Source organism: Chelonoidis abingdonii, chromosome 1, assembly GCF_003597395.2.
Source record: "Chelonoidis abingdonii isolate Lonesome George chromosome 1, CheloAbing_2.0, whole genome shotgun sequence".
Taxonomy (NCBI): domain Eukaryota; kingdom Metazoa; phylum Chordata; order Testudines; family Testudinidae; genus Chelonoidis; species Chelonoidis abingdonii.
Window position 1 is genome coordinate 359,032,855 of NC_133769.1, and position 21,296 is coordinate 359,054,150.

Below are 21,296 nucleotides of genomic sequence, written 5' to 3' on the forward strand. Positions count from 1 at the left end.
AAGGACTAAGCCTTTCAGAAAATCTTCAAGACTATTCTTCTACATTGCAGACCGATCTAAGGGATCCCCAATATCTATGCAATGGCTCTCTAGGTGGGTATCAGAATGCATTAACTACTGCAATTGCACGCATGACTTACAGCCCCCTTTGTGAGCCTGAACGCGCTCTACGAATTTTCTGTCGACTTCTGTCCTTCCTCAATAACGTTCCAATCACAGAAAAATGCAGAGCAGCTACTTGGGCATCTGCACGTACATTTGCCAAGCGTTATGCAATCAGTCATGATTGAGCATCTGATGTGATTCTTGGTTTGACCGTATTATAATCAAGATTGGACCCTGCTCCGATGTCCTACCCTTCCAACAGGGACACTGCTATAGAGTCACCTAGAGTGGAACACCCATAGGGACGCTACTGGAAGAAGAAGAGGTTACTCACCTTGTGTTGTAACTGAGGTTCTTCAAGATGTCTCCCTATGGGTGCTCCACTCTAGGTGACTCTTATATATGAGTTCTGTAGTAAAGAAGGAACTGAGGGTGGTTTGTCTATACAGCAACAGAACATAGCACAAGATGGGGAGAGAGCATGTGTGGGCCAAACGGATACTGCTACCAAAAATCTCCAATCTGAGGCACAGGGATATAAAGATACCTAGAGTGGAGCACCGGTAAGGGGACACACACCTCAAAGAGCCTCAATTATTGCACAAAGCAAGAAACCTCTTCTGTAATGAGCAGCAAAGCAGTTCTTTGGAGGTTTACTATTATTTCATCATTGTCAATCATTAAGCTTTCAGCACAGCTGTGGTTTAGAAATCCTAGGTCCTGTGCCACACTGCCACAGCTCAGTCAGCAGGGGCATGCGGGCTGGAATGCCCACACTATAAAAGAGAGTGGGTGGAGGGCAGATTGTTCCCTTTGAGTGTTCAGAGTCTCAAGAACTTGGTGCCACCTCACTTGATCCAAAATAGCTCAAATTTGGTGACCTTCCAGGCGCGCAGCAAAAGACACCTGTTTGATAGAATTTTTGGAGAGGCTGTGTTTCTCACAATGATTAAAGAGTGGGAATTAGTGTCTGTAGGTGTCTAGTTGGCTCATTTCATGTGATATTATTACTTCAGTGCTGCTGGGATATTGTTGTATTATCAATGATGTATTAGGATACCTAAAGCCTTGGATCGATGTCTTTTATTTTAAATCTAAATGCAAACCTGTTTGATTTATTTAAGATCTTGCTTTGTTTTTAGTTGTGAAACCCTTGTTACATTGTTTTCAAGTTGTTATGCACTATTAAAAATTCTCAATGTATGGTTTTGTCTCAATACTTTTATACTATTTAGTATTAGGATTTATTTATGTTGGTTATTTTTAACTTTTGCTCTCCCTCTTCCCCCTTTTTAATACTGCAGTTCCAAAAGAGTTGATAGAACTTCACTTGAAACTGATGAGGAAGATTGGGAAGTCTGTCACAGCAGATAGATGGGAAAAATACTTAATCAAGGTACAGTAGATTTCTGTTCTGTTAGTCTGAAAATGCTAGAATCTGATGAAATCTTATGTCAGAAATCCGTAGTATGAATTTTAGCGAACCTAGAGCTGTAGCCAAAATCTGTGTGCATGCCCAGACCAGAGTTGCTTAAGGTTCTAGTTAAACTAACTAACTTTTGGCCTGCCTGGGTATGCGCACAAATTTCTGAAACTAGATACCAACTTCTGCGTGTAGAACATTGCAAACCTGCAGGCTGTATTACATGTGCAAGACAGGAGCAGATTGGACTATAAGAATTTTAGTGGCCAGTCAGAGCAGAGAGATTTCCATATTAATGATGATGTATCAGTAATTCTGATATGATGTAAATCCTTGTACTATAGCTGACAACCATATAGAGATTTGTATGCTGTATGCTTATTGATAGCATAATCACAGTATTCTTATTTATCAGAGTACCCAGAATTGAAAAACTGGGAAAAAATTGTAGTTATATGCATCAATAGTGGTACACCATCCCTTTGCTCCGACTCCAAGATGGTTCCAGGTTTGTGCTCCAAGGACCTCAGCATTTCATACATAATTACATGGTTTGACAACATGGAATGATTGGCAGTCTCACATACTATTTGTATTATAGTTGCAGTGCCTGGAGGCCACAACTGAGACTGTGATGCCCATTGTGGGTACATCTACATTGCATTATAAAACCCACTGCAGCAAGTCTCAGAGCCTGGGTCTGCAGACTTGGGCTCATGCTACAGGCTAAAAACAGCTAAAAGACATTGCTTCAGGACCCAAGCTCCAGTCCAAGCCACAATGTTTACACTGCTGTTTTTGGCCCTGTAGCATGAGTCCCACAAGCCCAAGTCTATATACCCAGGCTTTGACACTTGTTGCCACGGGTTTTAAAACACAGTGTTGACATACCCTATGAAGTACTGTACAGACATGTAAGAAGCAATCTCTGCTCCATAGTACTTGTAGTCTAAATAGACATGACCGACAAAGGGACATGGGAAAAGAAATGGATGCACAGAGGTGAAGTAACTTGTCCAAGGTCACATAACAAGTCAGTGACAGAGTTAGTTCTATTCCTAATAGAACCTGGGTCTCCTGACTCCCAGTCTAGTGCCCTAGCCGTAGATCATGCTGTCTCTTAAGAGTTGCTCAGAGCTAGGAAAATGGAGATGATAGTTGAGATCTGATGACTGTCTTTCAGGACTTAGTGGTGACATGCCCAGTGCTTGCCCACTTTCACCTGGCTTTATCTCTGATTTTTGTTGATGGCTTTTTTGCTTGCAGAAGTTGCACTGTTCGTAGACAAAATGTTGGTATTGCAACAAAATACTCTTCCTCTGTAGAGGTTTCAAGTTACATTCATCCACTAAGGCCTTGGCTACACTTGCAAGTTGCAGCGCTGGTGAGGGGGTTACAGCGCTGCAACTTAGCGGGTGTCTACACTTAAAAGCTCAGCCAGCGCTGCAACTCCCTGTTTGCAGCGCTGGCTGTACACTTGGGTCCGCTTCCAGTGTGCGATTCCAGCGCTGCTGTTGCAGCGCTGGTCATCAGGTGTGGACATCACCAGCGTTTTTTATTGGCCTCCAGGGTATTAGGACTTATCCCAGCATTCCTTTTCAGCCTCTCTGGTCACTGCTTAGCACTCCACTGCCCTGGGCTCAGGTGATCCGTCCTTTAAATGCCCCGGGAATTTTAAAAATCCACTTCCTGTTTTGCTCAGCGAGGCGTGGAGTGCAATCAATCAATCAATCAGCAACAGTGCCTCCACGCCCCAAACGTTCCCCAGCATGGAGCACTGCCGAGCTGCAGGATCTAATAAGGTTTGGGGAGAAGAGACAGTTCAGTCTCAGCTGTGCTCCAGCCGCAGAAATTATGATATCTACGGCCAGATATCATAGTCAATGCAAGACAGGGGCTATGACCGAGACGCTGTTCAGTGTAGGGTTAAGGTGAAGGAGCTGAGGAGTGCCTACAGCAAAGCCCGTGATGGAAACCGTCGCTCTGGTTCTGCCCCACTACCTGCCGGTTTTACAAGGAGCTGGATGCGATACTGGATGTAACCCAACTGCCAATCCTAGGATCATATCGGACAGTTCCAACCTGGAGACCAGGGTGAAGGGGAGAGCGAGGTGGGGGGCAGGTGGAGAGGACACAGAGGGTGATGTGCTTGCAGACTGCAGCAGGAGCTGTTTTCTACCAGGAAGAGCAAGCCAGTCACTGGGTGCTACTATTGAGGAAGGATCACAGGAGTCTGTTCCAGGTAAGAAGCTTTTATTACAAGGATGCAAATGTTTTGGGAGCAGGGGGCTCTGCCTAGATGTGGAATAGCCCATTGATTTGATCTATCACATCGCGGTAATCTGCCTCTGTAATCTCTTCAAAAGTTTCAGCCAGAGCGTGTGCAATGCGCTTCAACAAGTTTATGGGGAGAGCAACTGTGTTCCTTGTCCCAGCCAGGCTAACGCGTCCGTGCATGTGCCGTGAGGGGTGGGGGATCATGGCTACACACAGGGAAGCTGCGTAGGGACCAGGGCGGAATCCACATAGCTGTAGAAGGGTCTCCCGCTCCCTCGCAGGTGACCCTGAGCAGCGAGATATCTGGAAGATTACAATTCTGTTGAAATGCAGGGATACTGTTAAGTGCTATTTCCCTGTAGCTTAGCTTTATAAACCCAATGGCTAGTAGGTAAAGAGAAAGGCAGCCTGAAACCCACCCCCTGCCCCGTGAGCCGCGTGTGCAAGATGGTTTGCTGTGATTTCACAGCACTGATCTTGCATAAACCCCATGGCTAGCAGGTAAAGAGAAAGGCAGCCTGAAACCCACCCCGCCTCCGTGAGCCGCGTGTGCAAGATGGCTTTGCTGTGATTTCACAGCACTGATCTTTGCATAAACCCGCATGGCTAGCAGGTATTTCCCAGCACCTGATCTTTGCTTTCCCCAGAAAACCCATGGCTTCCTGTCAATCATTCCCCAACCTTCCTTTCCCAGGTGTGCTGCATGTGTTTATTCCCTGTAGCAGAACCAATCAGACCCACCTTTTCCCAGTGATCCAAATGGGTTTAAACTCACCATGTGTATTCTATCTGCTGCAGCGTTCACCGTGTGCTTGGTCACACTGTCTGTGTGAATGATGCTACAAATACTCTTAAAAACAATGCTTCCTCTGTATTAACATTTTATCTCTCTGTGTTTTTTTAAAAGTGTCCTTGATCCGTCTGGAGCAACAGAAACTTCTGAAGGCTAAGAACTAAGAAAAAAGCCTAGGAAATCGAAGGAACAGCTTGTGAAAGCATCATGAATATGTATTCACAGAACATAAAAAGTTACAGCATTGGCGGGAAAAACGTAGCATTAAGAAGGTCAGGCAGCAAAGAGAACCCCAGATCGGCTGATAAGCCTCATGGAACGCCACACAGACTCATGCAGTCAATGGTAGACATGCGGCAGACCACTACCGTGGATGCTCAGCCCATCCCAAAACTCAACACATTGTGCCCACACTGTTTCCTCAAAACCCTTCTCCAGCATCCTGGTGCTTACCACCACAACTGCCCCAACACCAATACGTTCACCTCACAGCCCTGATAACTACGACCCTTACCCAGTGCACTCAACTCCCTCACCATGCAGCATTTTAATCCCCAAGTGCAGCAGGCAGTGCAGGCCTCAGGAAGAACATATTCAAACTGTGAGTGTAATGCTCATCACCGTACCCCTTCCTGTTTATGTACTGTATTTTAATAAAGATTTCTTGTCTTTTTCATCATTTTTTTATTACAGAAAGTGTAACATACTGTACCACAAGTGAAAAATAGGAACTGCAAATCATTGCAACCACTGCAGGTAACTGCTGTGAGCAATGCACTTAACTGCAGTGGTAGGCACCCAACATTACTGTTGGCTTTCAGCCTCGAAGTGCTCCTTTAAGGCATCCCTTATCCTTGAAGCACTGTGCTGGGCCTCTCTAGTCACCTGCTCTCTGGCTGTGCAAATTCAGCTTCCAGGCGTTGAACCTCGAGTCAGTTCTCGCACTGAAGGTTTCACCCTTCCTTCACAAATTTAGTGCGAGGATCAGAGCGGTTATAAACCTGGATGCATGCTTTCAGCATGATATCAGCTTCCCGAGAGACCTTCTCCATCTCGTCTTTAAACGGCCAAAAGCCACTCCACGGTCATTCTGCCTGGCTCAGCCTTAGTTGAACCGTCCTTGCTCATGTCAAGCTTCGCTGTGTAGGTTTCATGAGCCAAGGCATAACGGGTAAGCGGGGTCTCCAAGCATCACAATGGGCATTTCGATGTCCCCCACTGTGATCTTCCGGTCTGGGAAAAAGTCCCTGCCTGCAGCTTCCTGAACAGGCCACTGTTCCGAAAGATGCGTGCATCATGCACCTTTCCTGGCCATCCTGTGTAAATGTCAGTGAAACGCCCACGGTGATCACAAGCGCCTGGAGAACCATTGAGAAATACCCTTTCCGATTAACGTACTCGGATGCCAGGTGGGTGGTGCCAGAATAGGAATATGCGTCCCATCTATTGCCTCCACAGTTAGGGGAAACCCATTTGTGCAAAGCCTCCATAATGTCCTGCACATTCCCCAGAGTCACGGTTCTTCTTAGCAGGATGCGATTAATGGCCCTGCAAACTTGCATCACCACTATTCCAACGGTCGACTTCCACTCCAAACTGGTTTGCGACCAATCGGTAGCTGTCTGGAGTTGCCAGCTTCCAGACTGCAATTGCCACCCGCTTCTCCACTGACAGGGCAGCTCTCAGTCTCGTGTCCTTGCGCTGCAGGATTGGGGCGAGCTCAGCACACAGTCCCATGAAAGTGGCTTTCTCATCCTAAAGTTCTGCAGCCACTGCTCGTCATCCCAGACTTGCAGGACGATGGTGAATGACCACCAGAGACTTCACACAGCTTAGTAGGTGTTGATCTTATATCCCGAGGTGCCAAGCCGCAGTCGTATCTCTCAACGTACTGGCGTAGCCGAGCGTGTCCTGTTGCTGCCACCTAAAAGCTAGGGTTAGCCGTCAGGCGCGTCAGCCACATCTATTTCTCATCTGAGCTTCATGTCCACTTTGGGTGCATGAAGGCTATGGATGGTTGCAATCGACATCAGAAATACCGGTGATGGTTGACTGGTTTATCACATGCATACACGCACATCCTCTAGCAGCTTCGGGCTTCTCATTTCGATGAGAAATCACGCGTCTAGAATCTAAATGGCACAAACGGCTTAGAAAAGGAAGTCGAATGACCAACAAGATAGGGGTTAGGTATAGAAGACGAGTGACACGCCGGAAGGACCAGCACGCCTTCAGAATCTCCCTTTCCAATCGAACCACAGAGTACGAAGGGACGAGGTGCTCTGCTGGGATAGAAGGCTGACGCACATTGCAGATACGCAGCTGGACAAGTCAGGCGGGTAAAATGCTGCTCTGAGGGTGAGGACACACTGTCGCTGAGTGAGCAGTGTCTCTGACTATCACGCATGTCAGCGAGCCACGTAGACTGCTAGATGTAACTGTCCATGGCTTGCAAGATAATGGAGTAGTTAGACGCGGCTCGCTAGATGATATGTCTAGATGATCTAGAGATATATAAGTGCTTTCATCATGGCTACAGATGACTCGCACTATATGGAGTATTCATACGCAGTGCTTGAGAATGGGAAATAGAAGCGATACGAGGAAACCTGTGGAAAGGAAGTTTGTTGACTGCAAATTGGATGGGTAATGGTACATGCTATTCAATATTTTATGTTAGAGATAAGATGATTGGGTGAAATCGTTATAAAATTGCAGTCATGTTAGGGATGTATCATGATTATTTATTTGTAGAAATCTGACTGTCAGAGCTGTAGTTGCGAGAGATCTAAAATTACGCCTATATGGTAGTATGTGCTTGAGCCATTGGTAGTTAGATTGTCTGAAACTCTAGTAATTGGCTTGGGGAAAATACCCCTCTGCAGTTTTTCTCCAGTTTTGAGTAGGGGTATGGATTATTCTCCTTAGTAAGCCTTGACATTGTAGCGTGCTGCTGCCACCGCAAGATAAAGAAGTCTGGATATTGTGCCCCAGCTGTTGAATGATTTGAGGAGAATGGGATTTCTAGTAATCTCAGTACTGTGACATGTAAACTGACATAATGAGCATTGTACAAATATGTGGCGATGACTACCTAAGTCAAGGATGGTCTTAGTTAATGGGATAAGAGCTCAACTAATATGATGTTTTTCTATTTGTTTTCATACTTTAACTTGTTCGTAGTGAACATATATTTTAGTACTGTTTCTGTCTTCCGCGGAGGTGTTTACGCATGCAGTATTCTTTTTTGTTATGTGCATGGGCTAGTGATGAAACGATTTTACTTAAGTGAGAGGGTGTAGTGAGAGTGAGGGCTCATCTCCAGTTTTCAGCTCGTGAGAAAGATCGGAGTGCTTAAGAGTAATGAAGCCTCATGTGATTGCTTATAATTACGTGAGTTTTACTGTAGACTAATATATCTAATAAACATAATTATCCGCGTCTGGTTGTTATGCTTAGGTAATCATCTATATTCTCAATGAACGGAATGCTTCATCGAGAGTATTGTCGATAGTTATCAGTATGTTACTTACATCAATATAGTAGGTTCATGTGAGTTCTCAAGGTACAGCTAGCTACTGTTGTGACGAGAAGAGGAATAGAACACCACTCTGTGCATTTTTCTGGTCTTGTGTAGTGGTTAAAGCCTTAGCATTCTCCGTGTCTGTGGCTGCTGGAGGCTGTTGCGAGTGTTTACTAAGTAAGAAACTCAGCCTTGCGAACAGCCAGCACATTAGTCTGGTACCTGGAAACACAGCTTTAAGTTAAACTGGTCCTCAGAGGTAACACCACCACTCAGCCCTTCAGTTTGAGAAGTATAGGGACTGTACCACCGCAGAGTCAGCCACGCAGACTAGACACATAGAGAGAAAGCAACACATGTCAGGATACCTGATAGTTAAGTGTTGAGAACTATCTTCGAGATAAGAAATAGACCATAAACTCAAGAACTTTGTGCACAAGCTAGCATTATGTCATTCTCATCATAGTACTAGCTGCATTGGCCACAAAGCGCTGGTATCTAATCAAGCTACAGAGTGGTTTCGAAGAGTTTGGTGGTTGGAAACTTTTGAGAAAGAGACGACCTAATAAACATCTTTGCTAATAACTAGTCTCAGCGATGGTCCTCACATTGGGTCGCATGGAGTGTTCGTTTAAATACTTGAAGATTAGATGACGCTGCTAACAGATGGATATGTGGAAGTTTGCTATTAAAATTGGATAATTAAAGGAGAGGAGAGACCATTAATGAATAGCCATGCTCTTGCTCAGTTTACACATCCTGTTTAGATATCATGTGTTGAACTCAGTAAGATTTAACACTACAGACATAATTTCATGTAAGATTGAGCCATAACTTATAAGGAATTTAAAAGCTAAGTAGTCTTCGATATTAAACTCTTAGACTAATGAGTTATCAAGGTCTGGTGAATAGACTCATTGTTTATCAATGTGAGATCTTCTCTCATCTCTCACGTAGGAAAAGATGCTCAAGTTAAAGTACTGGAGGAGGTGGTGTTAGAAAGAGGAGAAGGCGGTGAGAAGACGCACGATGTGAAAATGAAGTGGACGTGTTTGTTTTTCTTTTATTTGGTTGGGTTCGTGTGTTCATAGATAGTTCAATAAGAATCTTAACTATAGACAGCATTGCAATGTGTTATTTTGTGACAGTTACTTCTACTCTGTGAGAGTGCCAGTTTCTGATCGACATACTAAAATTTAAGAATATCATTAAATGGAACAGATGCCTGAGTTAGCATATGCGTCTCCAGCAGATTTGTAAGTTATACGGATCGAACAGGACTAGGAGAGGAAAATCCTCGTTGTAAATTAACGTATACAAATAAACCCTTGTACGACCTCAGCACCATGTCATATACACCCCCCACCTACCACGCCCATAAAACCATGATGCCACGCCTCTCCTCCTCGCTCCCTCCCCCCACCCGCCACTGAAAAAAAAAAGCTGGATACATGGGACTACGTTTGTGAGAATGTTTTTTAAGTAGTATAAGAACCGGATGAACCAGTTGGGAGGGCATGGAGATCATCTTTACTCTGTGAATCGTATCGTAGTAATTTTTGTTCGCTGTTGTATTATCTATGGTGAATGACATTTGCACATATTATAGGTTAGTGGTCGTCCTATTAGGTCAATCTGCTCGTCTATATGGTTCAGAGTAAATATGTGAATTCAATAAGATCATTGCCTCTACTTATCAGAAGAGACACTATGACAGAGAATCTCCACTGTCATGCTCAATATTCAGTGTCTAGTGAGTCATTACCTACGGCAGGTCAGGAATCACATCGGCGAAGATTAGTGAATAATAAGAGAATGGTCTTGTCAATGGTGATGTTGTGTGGGAGTGATAGTCCTAATTGACAGAGATTCTTCTTGGGTATTTAATAAAGAGTTTTACAACGCATCTAGAGTATTCGAGTTAGAGAGTAGATTTACTTGAGAGATGAGTAGGATTGTAGCACAGAAGAGAAAAGAATCCAGGATGCCATGGGAGTAAATCGTGACAGTCTCACTCTCTGATGTCGGGGCTCGAGATAGTGGCTGTTGAGTTGCAGTGAGGAGGTGAGAGGAAGACTGTCTGTAATGCTGCTCAAACATGGGGTCGGGCTCTGAAGTCTTGGCAGGAATTAGTGTGCATAGGAAGATCTCACTGTAATTTAAGAGTTTGCTTGTCCATGTAATTTCCAAGAGCATTTTGAGACTGTTATTGCTCAGAAGGTTTAGATAGTGCTCTTGTGTCTATATTATATAAATAACTATTGTTTGTATTAAAGTTGGATAGGGAATACTGGGCGTTTTGAAGAAGGTCATGTTGATCGTAGCTTCACTCTGTCAAGAGGAGTAGAAAAGAACTTTTAACATGCGCGCGTAGGGATTTGGTGAGGGAGAGTGCGGAGCATTGTGCTGGATCTCAGTGCCTATGCCGAATGCTGGTCTATTGGTGGTAATTATTGCAGCGCCGCTCAGCCTGCTGGCCGGTCTGGAGTCAGCTGACTGGCTTTGCTCAGTTTCTTGTGTGCTGGTCTGGGGGTTCCATTCACTCATGTTGCCCGCTGAGCTAGGTTAGAGGTGGGTTAGGTCTGGCTAGTGGAGGGCAGTGGATGGCTTCAGAGTCGGCTGGACTTCGAGGTCGGGCAGTGCACAGCTACCGGACCACGGGCTCTCAGACTTGTTATGTCCAGCCTCCCATGGCGCGCTGGTTACGAGTAGGGAGCAGAGGAACTGGTGACCCTGAGGGTCTGAGCGGGGGCCTCGGAGAGAGAGAGACCAAACGCAGAGTGACGGGGAGGTTGACAGAGTCCGTGGGCCATACATGTGCCACTGTCGTCACAGGTCTTGGGCCTAGTGCGGGTGCTGGGCATGGTGAAGAGGCGTTGGGCAGTGCGGGCACGCTACCTCACGACATGCATACGCGGACTGAGTGGATTCGTTAGGGTTCGGGGCATACAGCTCCTGACCAGGAGGGAAGCGTCGATCACGGCGTGCCGAGAAAAGGTGTGCGACGTCAACTCTGGATCGAAGTGAGTCCGTCACGGTACAACCCTGTCATCTGGAAGAGACAGTCTTGTTGAGTGCGCTATCAGTCTTACAAAGTTAGGTGAGATGAGGAGAACATTATGTCGTCATTATGGCTAGCTCGTCTTGCGTTGAGGTCTAGCAGACATAGAGTGAAAAAAAGAGCACTTCCTTAATCTTAGTACAGGACACGCAACACACACAAGAACAGTACGAAGTGAGAGGGAGAATACATGGATGAGTAAGGCATTAGAAGATTATCTCTCTTGTCCTAATGAATGCTGATATGAGTAGCTCACCGTGCGGCTTACTGCTGTTGCCGTGGTGGCAGATAGTGGGTCTCAGTGAGCTCAGCAGTGTAGCCTCGGTGCAACTTCAGCACTCTTATTAGACTTTCTGATTTTAAATAGTTGTGTCAGAGTGCGCTCTTACTTATATTATTAGAAGAACGAGATTATGTTTTTGTACTTACTGATAAATTAGTGTCGATGTTGCTACTGACATGTACCGGGTCTTCGTATAAGTTGTGGGCAAAGAATTCTCTTCTTGCAAGGACTCCAGCTAGTGTTAAATATAGATGTACTGGGAGTTTCAAGTATGTATGTAGAAGATTTTCAAGATGAGATTGATATGCTTAATTGAATAATATCATGATCAGATGTAACAGATTTATGTAATTTGGGCCAACACGCACACAAGTCATAATCAATACCAAATGTTGCTTTAGTAGGAAGACGTGCTAGATTAGATAAGGAGAATCGTGGCATTGAGTAAATGGTAAATCACAAACTGGTGAAAGAGATCTATAAATGCAACTATGTCGTGTAATTTAGACTGAGAGAATAGATGAGTGGTAGTCGCTAAGGTGAGAGTATTATTAATATGCATAGCTTTGATGTCATTGAGTTCGCGTGTCTTGAGAATCCGAACGGGTAACTGTCAAGTGTGCATTTGTCTAAGTGGAGTTAACTCAATACATGCTACAGTGTTACCAGACGTTAAGTATGTAGTGAGTTCTTTAGATAGCTGTGCTAAGTTGTGAGATAATATGTGTAATACACATACTCAGACTAAAACTCCATCTGTGTGTAACCATAAAATGTAAAAACTGTGCTCACTCGCCTTAGCTCATAATGTCCGTCGCGTGCAGCAGATAGAGTCATGCCAGAGGAGAGGCCAAAATGCAAGTAAGTAGGAAGATATGCTCTTATGCTTAGAGAGATGTATGTATGGCCAACTAGAGAATCGTGAGCTCTATGTAGTAACAGCACAAAGTAAACTGGTCGCGTATCTGAGATTCATGTTACAAATGAGTGTTATCACAGTGATACAGGCCTAAACTCACTGATCGCGCCTTAATGGCTCAGAAGTAGGGCGATTGCGCCGATGACATTCAAGGCTTATTGCTATTCTTGATATTGTGAGAGATGATGTAATAAGAAATTGTGAACTGGATATTTCATCGGCAAGACAACTATATTGCTGAGCTGTCTTTGCTGTGAGTGCGAACAAATTGATGAAGCACCCTGACGCTTCTAGAAGTAGCTGATCTGCCTAGGGGCACTAGCATTGTATCCCTAGTTAATCGGCTCTTCAAAAACGAAGTTGTGTGTATAGGGCTGCTCCTCTGCGTCCGTTAATCTTTAGAAGGATTTAATTGTGTTGTCAGTTGTTATTTACTTGCTTGAGCATGGGACTATTGTTGTCTCGCGCAAGCTGCAATTTCATTCACTTCTCTTCGCAGATACTGGTATATACTACACTAGTGTAGTCTGACTGTTGTTTCAGTAGTTTATCTCACCACTAGCGCTTTGTGTGTTAGCAGTATTGTAGGCTAGAGAGATTTTGTTACAAGATACTTGTGAGCTGCATAATATTTGAAGAATATTACGATTAGCCTTGTTTGTCAGACAATATATGATTTGTGTATGTTGGCTACCTAGCCTAGATTTCATCAGCTAGATGCAGCTATAGAGGCCCTTGTCTCAGGAGGGGAATGCTGATGTAAATTTGCTATGAAGAAGAGAGTGTGGAGCATTGATGATCGAAGGCTTAACTATTAAAAGACTAATAAACAACGAAGCTCAATAAAGCAGGATGTCTGGAACTTATGGGTTGTTGAGGCGCACTCAGAAGGGTCAGCGAGGTAGTTTTTAGTTTTACTACACGATAAAATGGCAAGTCGTTTAATCACATAAATGATGGCTATTCTGATTGGACAAAGCGACCACTGGTCTTATAGTTTTGTAATGCAGCATTCATTTAGCAGTGGTGTTTTTTTTTTAGATGGATGGCTTTGGAGAGAGCCAGTCAAAGAGCTTTATAAGACAACTTGCTTCTTTTTCTTTGTCATCCAGAAACAGAATGAAGCTACCTGAGTACGCTGAGCTTTTGAAAGCACAAATCGATCCTGCACATGTTGAAAACGACAACCGCAGAACAGCTCATCACATGAAAGCCCTAGCATAGAAGATGAGATAGCAAAGGAGGAGAAATATCTCCACCAGGATTTTTCTACCCTCTTTTTACAAGCTTTACAATTGTGCTGCCTCATATATCAAAATGTTAACTTTCATGAAAAATTAGAGTATTAGAATGGCCTTGGTTTTTTTATTATTATTTTCTGAGCTACATGTCTCTGATCCATGTATCAAGGATACATTTTGAACCTTTTCACACATCTTAAAACTTCAAAATAATTTGGGTGTGTACTCAGTTTACTTAACAAATTACATATACAACTTTTCATTCTTTAAAAAAAAAAAAATTAACTTTGTTTTTGTGGTATTTTGTGTAACACATTGACACTTGACATTTGCTTTCGCTATTATTATCTTTCTTTCATTTGTCATGGATTAGGTTCAACCCAGCGTCATGTTTCTAATGGAACATGAAACTCCTTCGCCCCAAATTTGTGTAGTGGCATAATGATGTCAACACCACACTCATAGTTGTGTTAACATTGTCGTTTGGCTTTGTATCACAAAATATGATTTTTCTTATTTCTTAGTAACCTGTGCTTTAAAACTCAAGAACACACATCAGTTCAAGATGTTTTTAAATTGCTGGTCTTAAGTCTTGTATCGCAGGTAGCTTATAATCCGGGTATGGCTACACTGGCACTTTACATGCTGCAACTTTCCGCTCAGGGGTGTGAAAAAACACACCTCCTGAGCGCTGCAATGATACAGTGCTGTAAACGCTCAGTGTATATCAGGGCCGCAGTGCTGGGGCGCGGCTCCCACGCCTGCACGCTCACCCGTGAGGATGTGGTTTATGTGCAGCGCTGGGAGAGCTCTCTCCAAGCGCGTCTGACCACACTCACACTTCAAAGCGTGCTGCAGCAGCGCTCACATTTCAAGTGTAGGCATACCCTGAGGTTACATATGTAGGCCATCTCTGAGATCTGTGATGCGCTTCTGTTTGATAAATGTGCAGTTAAGGCTGGTTAATGCTTTCTCACCAGTGAAGAAATTATTCATTCCTTACTGCTTTGTCACTGCATATTTCGATATGGTTGCCTAGCACAGTAGGGAACCAATGTGCTATAGGGAACATGGAGGAAGACTGTGTAATTCTCTAACCGGGTCGGCAATCTTTCAAGAATTAGTGTGCCAAGTTCACTGTAATTTAAGGTTTGCTTGCCAGTAATACATTTTAACGTGTTGTAGAAGTGTCTCTCTCTATGTCTATATTAATAAATAAACTATTGTTGTATTTAAAGTGCAAAGGTTTTTAAAATATTAGAAGCTTCATTTAAAATAAATTAAAATGCAGATCTTAGCAATTTAGTGTGATTCTTGCCTGGAATCCTTGTCTGGGATTTCAGCCCCGCTCAGCCTGCTGCCGGTCTGGAGTCCACGCTGCTGGCCTTGCTCAGCCTGCTGCTGGTCTGGGGTTCCATTCACTCAGCCGGCAGCAGGCTGACGGGCCAGTGGCTGGCAGGGGCTGAGTGGCTCAGCCTGCTGTTCAGTCGGGTCCCAGCCACCGGCCACGCTCAGCTCCTGCTGGCCTGGGTGAGCGAACCTGAGGACCGGCCACAGGCTGAGGGGCTGGTGGCGGAACCCCAGAGAAGGATTGCAGGCGGCTCAGCCCACTGCTGGTCTGGGCCTAGCGGGCTGGTGGCTGGGAGGCGGGGCCAGTGGCCGGGACCCCAGACCAGCAGCGGCTGAGTGGCTCAGTCTAGGGTTCCGTCACCAGCTCCTGCCAGCTGGGAGCCCGTCGTCGCGTCCATCAAAAATTGGCTCGCATGCCACCTTTGCACGCGTGCCGTAGGTTGCAAACCCCTGCTCTAACTTCTTATGCTATCATCACAAATAGTAATGGACACATTATGCTGTCATTAGATTGCAGGTGTAGTTCTAGGCTCATAGAATGCAAAATAATCCTTAATCTAGTACAGGAAGCCAAACACAAGAACCTTCTGAAGTAGAACTCGAGGATGATTAATGATTGAGTTAGTGTGCTAGTAACTGTGAATAGCAGGGCTCATGCTCCTGTGATCTCAGTGGAGCTCCAGCAGTGTAGCCTGGTGACTTCTCTGATCTTCTAGATTCAAATTAATTTCCTTTCATCCTTTTATTAAAATGAAGGAAAGTTTTTGTACTATGTAATATTCATTTTCTGACATGTACCTTGTGTACTGTGGCATATTTCAAGGAAGAGTCTTTTAATTTCGAATTATTTATGTAAAATTTTCAAGATTGATTTTTTTAATATATTCTCATGTAGAACCTTTATTTAAAAAAATCTAATCATACCAAATGTGTTTAAAGCTAGACTCTTGATCAAGAGAATCGGCATTGAGTAAAATGGTAAACAAACATGTGAAAGAGATCTTATAAATGCCAAATACTGTCTGTAATTTAACTGGTATGTGTGTATCTGTGTGTGTATATAGCTATAGCTTTAGCAATTAGGGGTTGTTGACACAAAGTTTAAACTGCAAAGTCAATTCTCAGTGGATTACATAACATGACCAGGTTACCATTAAGGAGATTTTAGTAGTGCTGTTTGAAAAAAATACACAACAACCAAATCAGCCAAAGGTAAACTAGGCTCTGCCTTGCATCATGCCCTGTAGACTGCAGGAGGAAGAGGCCAAAAAGCAAAGTAGGATAGGCTTATGCTGAGAGAGTGCTGGCACCATGTGACTCTTGCCAGTAAAAACAGTAATTGGTCTCTGAGATCTGAATGGTTTAAAACCACCAAACTCTCCATGCTAAAGTTGCGCATGCTTCAGGCTTTTTTTTTGTGTGTGGTAAAACCGAAATTCCTATCCAAAACAACTTGCTAGGTGTTTGCTTGAGAGCAGAAATATGAGACCCTGACTTCTAATCTGCAAGTGCAGCATTGCATCCATTAACCAGCTCTCAAAACAGGTTTCTGTTACTGCTCTCTGCATCCTTACTTAATGTTTAAATTGGTAACTTTTTTACTTGCTTGAGCATTAATTTCCCCATAATCTCTGCATCTGTATAATAACTAATTTTAAATGTTCAGATTTCTAGCCTTCTGTGTATTATTGGGTGGGATTTTGGAAAGTACTTAAGTGCTTTTTAAATCTACTTTTAAATAAATAATTGCTCTTCTGTTTCATCAGTGCTGCACTACAAGGCTTCAGTGAGGAATCTGATGTCCCATGAAAGTGGCTTTCTCATCCTAAAGTTCTGCAGCCACTGCTCGTCATCCCAGACTTGCAGGACGATGTGATCCCACCACTCAGTGCTTGTTTCCCGAGCCAAAGGCAGCGTTCCACGCTGCAGAGCACGTCCGTTGCTGCCACAAGCAATTTAGCGTCAGGCGTCAGCCGCATCTATTTCATCATCTGAGCTCTCACTGTCACTTTGGAGCATAAGGAATAGATCCACTGCCAGACGGGATGTGCTGGCAACATTCATCAGCAACATCCTCATCAGCTCGGGCTCCATTTCTTACTGAAATCACGCGGCAGAATCACAATGGCACAAACGGCTGAAAGGGAAGCGATGCACCATGGGTTGTTGGAACAGGAGCGGAATGACCCGCACCCTTCCGTCCCCTTCCCACAACCCCCAGCAACAAATTGGGAGCAGGTGCTCTGTGATAGCTGCCCACAATGCACCACTCACAACAGCGCTGCAAATGCTGCAAGTGTGGACACACTGCAGCGCTGGCCCTACACAGCTGTACGACCACAGCTGTAACTGCCAGCGCTGCAAAAATGTAAGTGTAGCCGAGGCCTAATACTAGTTAGTTTAATATTTTGTTTATCTGACAGATATGCCAAGAGTTCAACAGTACTTGGGCATGGGAAATGGAGAAGAAAGGATACCTGGAAACGAGTGTTGAATGCAAATTGGGAATTCTGAAGGTAATGTATTCACTATTTTTTTAAAATGACCCTTTGAAAACTTATAAATTGCAGTAATTAAATGTATTAAATTTGGAACTGATGTCAGAGCTTGTAACAAACTAAAATCACCAATCATAATTGCTGATGGTCTTGTTAATGGGGATAAGCCTCAACTAAATATGATGTTTTCTATTTGTTTTCATACTTTACTTGTTCGTAGTGAAATATATTTTTAGCAACTGTTCTGCTCTTGGAAGGTGTTTACGCATGCAGTATTCTTTTTTGTTATGTGCATGGGCTAGTGATGAAACAATTTTATCTTAAGTGCAAAGGTGAGAGATGGGGCTCATCTCAGCTTTTCAGCTCGTGAGACGAGGCAGGAGTAATGAGCCTCATGTGATGGCTTAAATTACGTGGAGTTTTACTGTAGACTAATATACTAAATAAATAATATCCACTGTTTAGCTAGGTCTCTCACAAAAGGAAGCTTCTCATGTATATTGCTTTCAGATGTATATAAAATACAGAGGTTTGAGTTTCAATAGCTACTTTTAAAAGAGGAAATAGAAACACCACTCTGTGCATGTTTGCTTTGGTGGTAGCTTGCTTTCATCCTGCTGTGGTAGCTGTTGGAGTGTTTACTACAGTAGAAACTCAGCCTTGCGAACAGCAGAATTAGGAACTGACCAGTTAACCACACACCTCATTTGGAATTGGAAGTACACAATCAGACAGCAGCAGAGACAAAAAAGAAAGCAAGCAAACACAGTACAGTACTGTGTTAAGTGTAAACTCCAAAAAAAACCTCAACCAAACCTGGAAAGCAGCATTTTTCTTCTGCATAGTAAAGTTTCAAAGCTGTATTAAGACAATGTTCAGTTGTAAACTTTTGAAAGAACAACCATAACATTTTGTTCAGAGTTACGAACAACCTCCATTCCCTGGGTGTTCGTAACTCTGAGGTTGTACTGTACAGTAAAGATGCCTTCATTCTCCTCTGTTTAAAGTTTACTGTTGAACAGGTTTAACACCATTCTAAATGGCCACTAACAAGGAATTAAAAACTAATCTTTGATTTACCAAAAGAGTATAATCTGGAGAGACTTATGCATTGGATCCCCCTCTCTCTAGTTAAGTCACAAAGCCAGTAGAGGGAGGTTTAAAAAGACAACCCAAAACACATAAATAAGGTGTTTTTTTTTGTGATATCTTGGTGTTTCAAAAGAATCTTTCTACATTGCAATTTTTTTCAGTACCTCTGTGAGTGTCAGTTTGATGACAATCTAAAATTTAAGAATATCATTAATGAAGAAGATGCTGATGCTATGCGTCTCCAGCCAATTGGTCGAGACAAGGATGGTCTAATGTACTGGTATCAGCTGGATCAAGAACATAATGTGAGAATGTATGTAGAAGAACAGGATGACCAGGATGGGTCTTCTTGGAAATGCATCGTCAGGTAATTTTGTTCTTTATTTTCTTGTTTATAATTGCAAATTTTATATGTCATTATCTGTGTCTATGAAGTTCAGATGTTGAATTCAATAAGTATCCTCTTTTCAGAGATTGACAGAGATTCCTGTCAATGTAATTATCTGTGTTCAGACATACACAGCAGGGAAAAGCACATGCACAAATACGATTTATGAAGAAAAACGGCTTGCTGGTGTGTAGGATAATAGCCAATGCATATTTCGTTCTGTGGTTTATAAGAGAAACACCATCTAGAGTTTAAAGATCACAGTGGATATATGGAAGTAGGATCAGGAGAAGAATTGTGCCCCCTGGAGAATGTCAGCACATAGTGGGACCAATGTGCTATAGGGAACATGGAGGAAGACTGTGTTAATTCTCTAACCCAGGGGTCGGCAATCTTTCAGAATTAGTGTGCCAAGTTCACTGTAATTTAAGGTTTTGCTTGCCAGTAATACATTTTAACGTTTGTAGAAGGTCTCTCTCTATGTCTATATTATATAAATAAACTATTGTTGTATTTAAAGTGCATAAGGGTTTTAAAATATTTAAGAAGCTTCATTTAAAATAAAATTAAAATGCAGATCTTAGCAATTTAGTGTGATTCTTGCCTGGAATCCTTGTCTGGGATTTCAGCCCCGCTCAGCCTGCTGCCGGTCTGGAGTCCAGCTGCTGGCCTTGCTCAGCCTGCTGCTGGTCTGGGGTTCCATTCACTCAGCCGGCAGCAGGCTGAGCGGGCCAGTGGCTGGCAGGGGGCTGAGTGGCTCAGCCTGCTGTCAGTCGGGGTCCCAGCCACCGGCCACGCTCAGCCTCCTGCTGGCCTGGGTGAGCAGAACCTGAGACCGGCCACAGGCTGAGGGGGGCTGGTGGCTGGAACCCCAGAGAAGGATTGCAGGCCGGCTCAGCCCACTGCTGGTCTGGGCCTAGCGGGGCTGGTGGCTGGGAGGCGGGGCCAGTGGCCGGGACCCCAGACCAGCAGCGGGCTGAGTGGCTCAGTCTAGGGTTCCGTCCACCAGCTCCTGCCAGCTGGGAGCCCGTCGTCGCGTGCCATCAAAAATTGGCTCGCATGCCACCTTTGGCACGCGTGCCGTAGGTTGCCAACCCCTGCTCTAACTTCTTATGCTATCAGTCACAAATTAGTAATGGACAACATTATGCTGTCATTAGAATTGCAGGGTTGAGTTCTAGGCTCATAGAATGCAAAATAATTCCTTAATCTAGTACAGGAAGCCAAACACAAGAACCTTCTGAAGTAGAACTCAGATTCTGGATGATTAATGATTGAGTTAGTGTGCTAGTAACTGCTGAAATGCAGGGGCTCACTGCTCCTGTGAGTCTCAGTGAGCTCCAGCAGTGTAGCCTGGTGACCTTCTCTTGATCTTCTAGATTCAAATTAATTCCTTTCATCCTTCTTATTAAAATGAAGGAAAGTGTTTTTGTACTATGTAAATATTTCATTTTCTGACATGTACCTTGTGTACTGTGGCATATTTTCCAAGGAAGAGTCTTTTAATTTCGAATTTATTTATGTAAAATTTTCAAAGATTGATTTTTTAATATATTCTCATGTAGAACCTTTATTTTAAAAAAATCTAATCAATACCAAATGTGTTTAAAGCTAGACTCTGATCAAAAGAGAATCGGCATTGAGTAAAATGGTAAACAAACATGGTGAAAGAGATCTTATAAATGCCAAATACTGTCTGTAATTTAACTGGTATGTGTGTATCTGTGTGTGTATATAGCTATAGCTTTAGCAATTAGGGTTGTTGAACACAAAGTTTAAACTGCAAAGTCAATTCTCAGTGGATTACATAACATGACCAGTGTTACCACTTAAGGAGATTTTAGTAGCTGCTGTTTGTGAATAAAATAAACACAACAAACCAAATCAGCCAAAAGGTAAACTAGGCTCGCCTTGCATCATGCCCCTGTAGACTGCCAGGAGGAAGAGGCCAAAAAGCAAAGTAGGATAGGCTTATGCTGAGAGAGTGCTGGCACCATGTGACTCTTGCCAGTAAAACACAGTAATTGTCTCTGAGATCTGAAATGGGTTTAAAACCACCAAACTCTCCATGCTAAAGTTGCGCATGCTTCAAGGCTTTGTTTTTTTGTGTGTGTAAAACCGAAATTCCTATCCAAAACAACTTGCTAGGTGTTTGCTTGAGAGCAGAAATATGAGACCCCTGACTTCTAATCCTGCAGTGCAGCATTGCATCCATTTAACCAGCTCTCAAAACAGGTTGTCTGTTACTGCTCTCTGCATCCTTACTTAAATGTTTAAATTGGTAACTTTATTTTACTTGCTTGAGCATTAATTTCCCCCCATAATCTCTGCATCTGTATAATA

The 21,296-nt window shown here is 43.5% G+C and overlaps 1 protein-coding gene across 6 annotated transcripts in view; it reads left to right on the top strand.

Moving 5' to 3' along the window:
- Positions 1–21,296, top strand: part of RSF1 (remodeling and spacing factor 1) — a 161,557-nt gene that overhangs the window by 46,168 nt on the left and 94,093 nt on the right. For all 6 annotated transcript variants that reach the window (XM_032770875.2, XM_032770877.2, XM_032770876.2 and 3 more), the window contains exons 2-4: positions 1,410–1,501; positions 17,399–17,491; positions 18,727–18,932. In XM_032770875.2, the coding sequence (XP_032626766.1) occupies positions 1,410–1,501; positions 17,399–17,491; positions 18,727–18,932 (391 nt within the window). The remainder of the gene's footprint in view (positions 1–1,409; positions 1,502–17,398; positions 17,492–18,726; positions 18,933–21,296) is intronic.